General features: G+C 42.7%; 1 protein-coding gene across 1 annotated transcript in view; it reads right to left on the bottom strand.

Annotated features, from left to right (window-relative positions):
• Positions 1-2,162: 2,162 nt before the first annotated feature.
• The window catches only part of LOC131692056 (arginine-glutamic acid dipeptide repeats protein), a 150,140-nt gene continuing 142,142 nt past the window's right edge, over positions 2,163-10,160 (bottom strand). The window contains 3 exon segments of the mRNA XM_058978901.1: positions 2,163-2,562; positions 2,955-3,022; positions 3,218-3,309. Of these exon segments, the coding sequence (XP_058834884.1) occupies positions 2,499-2,562; positions 2,955-3,022; positions 3,218-3,309 (224 nt within the window). The 3' untranslated portion in view covers positions 2,163-2,498.

Here is a 10,160-nt window from a genome sequence, read left to right as displayed (position 1 = left end):
ATATTTTCATTTTAATTGTGTATTTTCCATTATTATACTTTTTATCAATATAGTCACTATTACATAATTAAATATGTTTACTTTAATATAAGATCAATGATTCTGTGTTTGCCCTTGTTATTCACTATATAATTGTTTTTATCCATTACTTATTCATCAATAATATACCTTCATTATTTAAACTGTACTTCATTCTTCTCGCAATATCGTACTTTTGCGTTAACATGTTTGTTAACATATTACAATTAGTGCACGTACCAACTTGTCGCTAATAATTGTACCCTTGCTCTTGTTTGGTTTCTCCTTGGGGCGTTGGCGTTTTCTTCGAAAGCTTTTACCCTCCCACACCGTCAACATATCAGTTTTATTTTACCACATTTTAAAGTATTAGAAAAAAAATTACTAAATTGAACTCAAAACAACAGAGTTCAGGCGTCGTTCCGTTACTAGTTAGCTTGAATGGTACTAACGTGTTTAAAAAAACATGTCTAATTATGTGACTCTACTAAGCGATCTCTAGGTATAATGCAGACGAACGAAAAAACGCTAAAGGTACTCTTGAAATACGTCTGTTCCTCGTAACTTATGTAAAATGCATTTGATTAGGTGATAAATGTTGCAGAGAGGAGTAATAAGTACTGCTTTGGAAGGGAAATGAAGGTAATCCCTATAAATCTGCACTTACGAAAAATTGTAACAGTAGTTTGCTTTGTTCCTTGGAATACTTTAATACACCGGACACTTGTGGCATCCAGCCAGCTTACGTGCAAATCTTATCCGACTCCTTGTTGCTTGCGGACATCAAATGAAAGGACAAAGAAAAACGAAAAATCTGTCTACTATACACAAATATTTATTTAGTTGCTGCTCGACATACGAATATAGACATTCAGAAGATTTCGAAAACTGCCTTAAATTTAGAAGCAAAATGTTAGCTTATAGTTCTGAATAGTGGGCAGCACCATCGTCACTTCCGAATGAAAGGGACCCACTGGTGCAAGAGATACTTCACATTTCCCCCTCGCGCGGTTTCTGCTAGTAATGGCAGTACGCTGAACGTCGGTTGGAACCGCAAAACCGAGAGCAGCGAGAATCAATCAGGCCCACTCTCGGCTGTTCATCAGAGAAAGACTTTTCACGTCATAAATATATAAAATATATATATACGAATCTACTTACTAACTACCACTTTTATACAGTCATATAAATGATTTTTGCTTGCTTACCGTTGTCTCTTCAGTTAGTGTTTTAAATATGTTATTTTTCTTGTTTAATTTGTATTATCGATAGTGTTTCTCTACAGTAAGTTTGTCATTAATATTCTTTGATTTAGATTCACTTGCCTATTTTGTGTGTGTTGTGCTTCCAGTTGTTCCAACATGAATGGTTCAAACAGCGAAGAAATACATTTTTGGTAAATAAAAACTTTTGAATCACACTTCGCCCGTTCAATGTTTTGCCTGTCGTACTCAAACACCTATCCGGAAATGCTGTGAAAAGGGCAAATGCTTAGAACAGCTAATTTACATAAGAATACTTAGCAGGTTGAGTAGGTTGTAGTTCAAACCAGCGACCAGTCACTTCCAAAGATAGTATGAGCCTACAGACCTTCACAATAGTGGCACAATCGTCCATCACATTATATATTGGAAAAAGTAAAAGAAATGGTCATAATTAAACTGACAAAAGATTAATGATATATTACACGGAAGCATTGTCCTTTTGAGAGCTTTATCAACAATAGCCTATTCAAAGATACAAAACAATATCCCTGAATTTCTTCTATGTGCCAGTTTACTGGCGGTTAGACATTCTAATCAAACGTTGATGAACAACGAACACTTGTAAGAAAAGTTCATTGCGACAATCATGACTGAAGCAGTTTCTAAATCAAATTATTCGAAGCTTTTCTACGACCTGGAAATTTCTATAGAACTGTTCCTTCCGCTACAATTATTAAAACTCTTGAATTTCAATTTGGAAAATTCGCTCTAAGTGTAAAATTTGCTCAAACATGTCCCTCTTTACGGGATGTTGCAAAAAGTTTACAAACCCTTTGAATACGACAGTAAAATCATTCCTTTTTCATGTTAGAGAAACCCTGCAACAGAAACAACCCCTCGAATAGTACAGGCTTCGTAGGTACTATCAGTCTGGAAGAGTTTCGTTTAAATTTAATAAACTTTGTCTTTATTAAGTCCGTTTGCTGAACATGAATAAATAAATACGTGCTAACGTTGTTGTATTGCCAGTGAATTCAACTTGTGCCTCGAGAGTTCTCACATGTTACAGGGCGCAACCTATCGACAAAGTAGGTTCCCTCGTTAGTTTTGCGCGAATCGTACTGGTCTAAGTTCCCACCCCTTCTCTACAATTAGTATATTTACACACACGTTTACCCAACAAACGCACACACACATACAAACGTTGTACCTAATTGCTTAATCTCTTTTCTTCTCTCACCATCCCTTTCCTACTGTGTCTCACTATTGGTTTTCTCAATGTTTACCGCCACGTGCCGCTTCTTCCAGTGCTCTTACTTTCATTTCTCGCTCGTGTTGTCTAAAAATTGCGTTCAAGGGTTGTTGTTAGCAAAAATTTAATTTCAAATAAAAATGTTCTAATAGGAAGGAGCTTTTCTTCTCTACATCAACGAATCGAGAAAAAACAAATCATAAGCTCGTCAGTAACGAATGTCGACTCTACGTTGGAGACTAGTACTAGTACTTGAACTTGAAAAGCTCGCAAACAAACACAATAAGAATGAAATGTAACACCCTAGACAGACATGTGATTTCTGCAGCAATCATAACGTCAATACAATATAAATAACAAGGAAAGGTAACACGAAGATTATTCGAAAGTTTCGAGATTGACGCTTTAATTGGTACCGAAAGCACAAGTCTGTTTAGGGTACACATTGGTAAGTACGTTATGATTAATGGTTGGAATACCTAAGGTACTGCTCATGCAGCGAGTGGGCGCGATCTAATGCATTTTGACGCTGGAACTCAGCGGCCTGCTTGTGGTTGCGGTTGTTGTTGTTGTTGTTGTAATCGTAGCAGTAGTTGCGTTGTTGACGTAGTTGTTGAAGAGAGATAGATAGAAAATTTGGGTTTGCTCAGTTATCACCATGGTGGATAATTGTTTGTGGATGATGATGTGTTGGGTTGATTTCGGCGCGGCATCACTACTGCGGCCATCCCGGGAACCTTACCTGTAGCGGATCATAGGACATACGCAGAAGCACCTCCGAGTGCGGATCTCTCGGCATCAGAATGTTCGGTCTTGGATACGGAGGTACGTTTGCTAAAGGGAGGTATAAGTTGTTTGTTTGCGTGTGTTTTTTTAAATAGAAGAAGAGAGAAGAGAAAATAGATATAAATTATTAAATTAATTGTACATGACGCGGAAACAAAGTAATAATACTATGATCGATTCTTTCCGAGTTGGAGAGATGGTGATTCTGAAAGAGGCGATATAAACCAAATCAGTAGTACATTTTTAGGCCGGAAAATTACTTTCAAAAATACACGCCGTAATACAACTATTCGAATGTATTCGATATCCTGGTAGTGGTGGTGGGAGAAGAGGAGGTTAAGAGGATTCAATGAAACTCCGTCGTGATTCGGATGAACTGATAAAGTTGCATGATATGTCAAATCGAAATGTGGTGAACCGAACATATTAACAACAGCTTTGACTAAATTGTATTTTTTTCTCTCATGAAAAAGCGAAATAAAACGCCATGAATAAAGGTTGTCAAGCAGTGTTTCACCTTTTTTTATTTAAGGAAAATAGAATTAATTTTAAAACTTTCGTAGACTATGCATTATCATTTTCAAGTTGAGAAGAACTGGTTTAGTCGTCCGCCAGAAGCAGTGAAAAGCGAGTGCGACTCGAGCAAGAAAGAGAAATTTTTAAACCAGCCGAAGCACAACATCAATACTAAATAGAGGAATAAATGTAAGAGTAGCTGTCCGTGTTTGCTTTTCCGACCCCTCCTAAAGGAAGAATGTTGATACAGTCCGCTTCATTGTCGATTCATTCCGTTTGGGCTCGAACATCTGGTCCGTTCCGAACGGGATCTGAAGTAGATCGACCCGCTGGCCCTCCGCGTCATCGGCATTACTCGTGTGTGAATAAAAAAGAAGCACGGGACAAGCTACTCCGAAAGCTGAAACTGAAACTGCTCCCGTTGCTGTGGGTCAAGATGGAGAGAAAGGTGGGAACATTTGACACTTTTGAGTGTATAAGTTTTTAACTTGCAAAATTAAGCATGGCGTCCGGGGCCCTTGAAGTAAACATAAACATACGAACGAGCATCCTGATTCTTTGGCACACGATGAAAAGTGAGAAAAGACCGAGGTTCACCTTGAATCTACCGAATAGAACACTTAGGGACACTTTTTACCTAAAAAAATCCTATTAAATTAACTATGACCGAACCGAAACAAAACTTATGGCAACAGAAAGGCCCACTACGTCATTTGTTTGTGCTTTTCTTCTTCATATCCTCTTGTTTTTGCGGCTTCAACAAAGAAAAATGACAACCGCATGTCATTACAGGAATTGTATGGGAATTTTATCATTACTCGCCTTACACGTTCATTAAAAGTGACATTACTACTCAGTAATGACATTACTAACGCCTCGTGTACGGGGCCCTTATCCGTCTTGGCTGTGGGCAGTCTTCCCAAATAAACATCGAACACCATGTTCGCTCTAGTTCTGTGCTCATCCTACACCATCATTTCGTGTGCAAACTCGAACGCGCTAATGCGTACCAAAACACAAGCACATGTTCGTCTGCACAACCGAACCTCATGTACGTACGCGGTGTTCGCACACACAGCTTCTTGATACTAGTTTTCTCTTTCTCTTTTCTCTGTTTTGTGTGTGCCTTTCTTATGTACGCACACGGTGTACGTACACGGTGTTTAAACCTAAGTTTACACATCGTTCGCTTGGGTTCGGTGTTCGATGCGAACCTGTACACAAAGGCAAAGCATGTTTGAGGTTGAAAGCGTGCATGAAATTTTGTACACGGGTGCTAACTTGTCGATGTTCATGGGAAGACTGGCTGTGGGTAGCAAAAGCAAATAAAGTCGAGGCGAGTGATCGAGTAATTTCGTGCGAGTTTGAACGAAAAAAAAGTACGTGCACGGTGCAAGTTTGAGCATGTTCATGCGTGTTCGCGACGAGAAACAATCCTAAAACGCTTTCGAATGTGCCATGTGTTTGCTGTGGTAAATGCCGGTGGTACAGTCGAAGCAAAATAAGGAAAACGAGTCCATTGACCAACAGCACCAAGAGCTCGCATCCGTTGCCAGTTCAACCGAATCACTTCACGGATTTGACCAGTGGGAAGCAAGAAAGGATCAATTAACGAAGAAGGAATATGAGAAGGCAGTTCGGCAGCCCAATCGAGTGAGAATGAAGTTAGTGAGGATCAAACGCACACTAGTCAGCAATCAATCCTTTGGTTTATCACAACTTAATGTGCTTTCCAAGGGCCTGTCGGCTACAGATACCGAATACAGCCAACTCCAAACCAACATAGTGGGACTGGTACCGGATGAAGCACTCGAGGGACAAGAATTGGAGTATGTGCATTACGAAAATCCAATGTGATCGAAGAGCTAATATTGGCGGCAAAAGCTGTTGACATCCCGCTTCCTCCAGATAGTCCAACCTATCAACAAGTGGTCATCCAGCAACAGCCATTAAAAGCACCGATTCCAACGTTCGATGGAAATTACGCCACATGGCCCAAATTTAAGGCCATATTCCAAGATCTGATGAACAATTCGGGGGATAGTGATGCCATCAAACTCTATCAGCTCGATAAAGCGCTACTAGGTGAAGCAGCTGGCGTGCTGGACACCAAGGTTCTAAGTGAGGGTAATTACGACCACGCTTGGGATATTTTGATGGACCGCTACGAGAACCAACGAGTTATCGTGGAATCCCACATCTGTGGTTTGTTGACACTGAAGAAGATGACAGCAGAATCCCATAAAGAACTACGAGCACTTCTGAGTGAAGCAACTCAACTTCCCTAGTATACCCAGACCATCGAATTTCTAAAGTCCAGGTGCCAGATCTTTGAAAACTGCGATGCAGCCTTCCATACAGTTCCAGCAAATTCCGAAGAATGTTCCACAGAAGAGTGATACAGTTTCCACCAATATGACGCAAGCATGAGAAATTTGTGGTGGCGCTCATCGAAACATCCCAGCATTAAACAATCTGAACCTTCCCCAGAATAACGAAAGAATTCGGGCCGCAGATGTTTGCTTTAACTGCTTGCGTAAAGGGCACCGCTGCAGTGATTGTCCCTCTGATAAGTCGTGCCGCAAGTGCCATCGTCGACATCATACGCTGCTCCACGACGATGGGGCACCTAGTCAAGATACGAAAACGAATGTAACCGCTCCCGCGGAGTCAGTGACACACCCACCAGCGATTTTGGCTGCTCCGATTCTACCAACCACGGAGCAGAAGAATCCTCCCACCGTGGACTCACCCGTGTCCACCACCTGCTCGTCTCATTTCGCCCAGTCGACCAAGACGGTACTGTTGCTTACCGCAGTGGTGCATGTATTCGATAAGAAGAATCGACGCTTTACATGCCGCGTCCTGTTGGACAGGGGCTCCCAGGTGAATTTAGTGACAGAAGAGTTAACCAATCGCCTGGCCTTGCCGAAAAAACCTGCGAATGTTCCGATTACTATGGTGTCAACGCCTTGCGCACCCTCGCGTGGCAAGGTAGCACTGAAAATTCAGTCCCGAGAATCTAATTTTAAAGCCAGTCTCGAGTGTCTGGTAACGCCGAAAGTAACAGGTCCGATCCCATCGTCTAAGATCAACATCGAAGATTGGGACCTCCCCTGTGGAGTGGTTCTAACTGATCACGAATTCCACACACTAGATAAAGTGGACTTGCTGATCGGTTCACAGCTATTCTTTGGCATATTGAAGCCGAGTCAGCTGGGTCTGGCGGATGATCTTCCGCTGTTGCGAGATACACATTTTGGATGGATAGTGTCTGATGTTGTCATCGAACCCCAAATTGTCGACGTGTCTATTCAACAAGCCAACCATGCCACCATTGACGACATTCAGCAGATGATGCAGCAGTTCTGGCAAATCGAAGAAGTGCCTGACGTCCTCAAACTTTCGACTGAAGTGTTAGCATGCGAACCCCACTTTCTTTCTACATGCGAACGAGATGTTAGCGGAAGATTCATCGTTAAGCTACCGTTTAAAGAAAACATCAACCAACAGAACGATTGCCGTACTCTAGCCGTTAAGAGGTTTTTGATGCTGGAAAAGCGACTCGTTCGCAACCCAGAACTACAATCGAAGTATGTGGAACTTCTACAGGAGTATGGAGCTCTTGGACACTGCCACGAGGTCTTTGCATCCGACGATCCACCGAACCAACTTGCATACTATATGCCGCAACACGCGGTACTGCGACCGTTGAGCTCGATAACGAAATGTCGAGTCGTGTTCGACGATAGTGCCAAATCATCTCCAACCGAGCTGTTTCTAAACGAAGTGCTACAAGTTGGGCCCGTAGTACAAAATGATTTATATTTCATTGTTCTGCGTTTCAGAAACTTCAAAATAACGTTTTCTGGAGACGTATCTAAAATGTACCGCCAAGTACTTCACGCGAAGCAAGATCGACGTTTCCTGCGAATCTTTTGGAGACCTCATCCATCACAACCGTTACGGGTTCTGGAATTGTGTACCGTCAGCTATGGTACTGCATCGGCAACTTTCCTAGCGACGAGGTGTTTGGTGCAACTGGCAGAAGAAGTCCTTTCCAATCGCCGCTCGTATATTGAAAGAAGAAACGTATATGGACGATGTACTATCCGGAGCCGATTCGGTGGAGGATGCCATCGAGGCTCAGCGGCAGCTAAAACAGCTCCTTGAAACGTGAGTGTACCCCATCCATATGTGGTGTTCGAATTCACAAGAATTTCTCGAGCAGATTCCAGAAGCAGATCGCGAGAAAAAGATGCCAATGAAAGAGCTAGAAGTGAACGAAGTCATTAAGGTGCTCGGTTTGTTTTGGTGCCTGAGTGCTGATATGCTTTCCATCGCCAACCATCCGAAGTCGTCCGCACCAGCCGACAAACGAGTTACTAAGTGAGTGATATATTCGGAAATTGCGAAATTCTTCAACCCTCTCGGGCTTGTCCCACCAGTAATTGTATTGGCAAAGCTCTTGGCTCAACGATTGTGGCAGCTCAAGTCTGGCTGGGATGATCCGGTCGACGAAATGACAGCAAGAACTACAAACATCACTATCCCATTTGCGCCAAGTCGCTATCCCAAGATGTGTAACATTCGACGGAGTAATTGTACGGTTTCTCCGATTCCTCAACGGTGGCATACGGAGCCTGCATCTACTTGAGAAGTTTGTTTGCTGATGGTTCGGTAAAGTTACGGCTCCTCACCAGCAAATCGAAACTGTGTGCTGCTTTCCTACTCACCCGGTTGGTAGAAAGGGTTCTACCAGCCCTGGATATGACGTTCCAGGAAATTGTATTGTGGTGCGACAGTATGATTGTCCTGGCCTGGATAGAAAGCCACTTAATTAGTTGTTCGTGCGAAACCGAATCGCTGTGAGCCAAGAGCATACGAGTGATTACATATGAGAGTATGTCCGATCACTGCAAAACCCAGCCGACATTGTTTTGCGCGGGCAACTACCCGAAGCGCTAAAAAACAGTTACGACTGATGGAACAGCCCTGAATTTCTCCAATAACTGTACTACGAATTTGATTCTCCAGGGCTCGTCCCAGATGATCAATTACCAGAGTTCAAGGGAATAATAGTCACCACAGCTGTAAGTATTTCCATTCTACTCCAGATTTATTCGTTTTCGTACACATCGAGGTTTACGTAGTACGATTCGCCGAAAGTTGCCGGAAAAGTCCCCCAACGTCAAACAAGACGACCTTTGACCGTCTGCGTCGTTCAACAGAAATCATCATACGCGTTATTCAACACATTCATTTTACGGACGAGATTAAGCGAGTAATTACAAATAAACCATATAAGAGTCTCGCAAACATTCGTCCGATATACGCCAATGGCCTACTGCGTGTAAGAGGTCATCTGGATCATTCCCGTTTACCATTTGAAAGCCTGCATCCCATCATCTTACCAGACAAGGATCCAGTGGTATGTTTACTAATTCGGCAAATGCATGTCGAATTACTTCACGTCGGGCAAATTGGCCTGATGAACACAATACGACAGCGGTACTGCCTTCTGAACGCACGCTCTACAATCCGAAGGATTCCACGAAAGTGCGTGCGATGTTTTCGAATCAACCCAACCAATACTAGCCAGTTAATGGGAAACTTGCCCGCAGTTACACTGCCCATAACAGCATAAGAGTCCCATGTTGAAAAACAGCAAGACGAGAAAAACGCTGTTCAAGATTGTCCCATCCATTGAGCCAAATGGATGGGACAACCATGTTTTGGTATTTTTTTGATATTTTCTGAACAAACCCGGTAATCTTATTTGTGCAGTGTGATTCAGTGGTGATACAGAATACAATCCAACGGATAAGTCATTTTCGACAAAAATCCACATGGGAGTCTTATGCGTTTACGGGCAGAACAGTAGTGACCTCGCCACCGTTTGCCGTTACCGGTTTGGATTACGCCGGTCACTTCCTCATTAAGCAAGAGGCACAACTTTCAGCATTGATGAAAGCAAACGTATGCGTCTACGTGTGCATGATTACAAAGGCCGTTCACCTGGAAGCTGTATCCGACTTAACTACCGATGCCTTTTTGGCATCCCTAAAACGATGCGTCGGTCGACGTGGAATGGTTCAGCAACTAGACTCGGACAACGGCACGAATTTCCGGGGAGTACACAGCGAGCTGAATCGATTATTCGAGCAATTTCACAACCAACAAGCTGTGGAAACCATCGAAGATTTTTGCCGCACCCGTGAGATTGAATGGCATTTCATTCCACCGAACGCACCAGAATTCGGTGGACTTTGGGAGGCTGCGGTGAAGTGTACAAAAACACATCTGAAACGAATCGTCGGGAACGTTAAGTTATCGTGCAATGGCCGAACCTTCCTTGGAAGATGTTAAGGCCAGTCGCTTGT

The sequence above is a fragment of the Topomyia yanbarensis genome, chromosome 3 (genome assembly GCF_030247195.1).
Source record: "Topomyia yanbarensis strain Yona2022 chromosome 3, ASM3024719v1, whole genome shotgun sequence".
In the NCBI taxonomy this organism is placed as follows: domain Eukaryota; kingdom Metazoa; phylum Arthropoda; class Insecta; order Diptera; family Culicidae; genus Topomyia; species Topomyia yanbarensis.
Note: the sequence above shows the minus strand (reverse complement) of the source record. Positions and strands in the feature narration are given on the sequence as shown.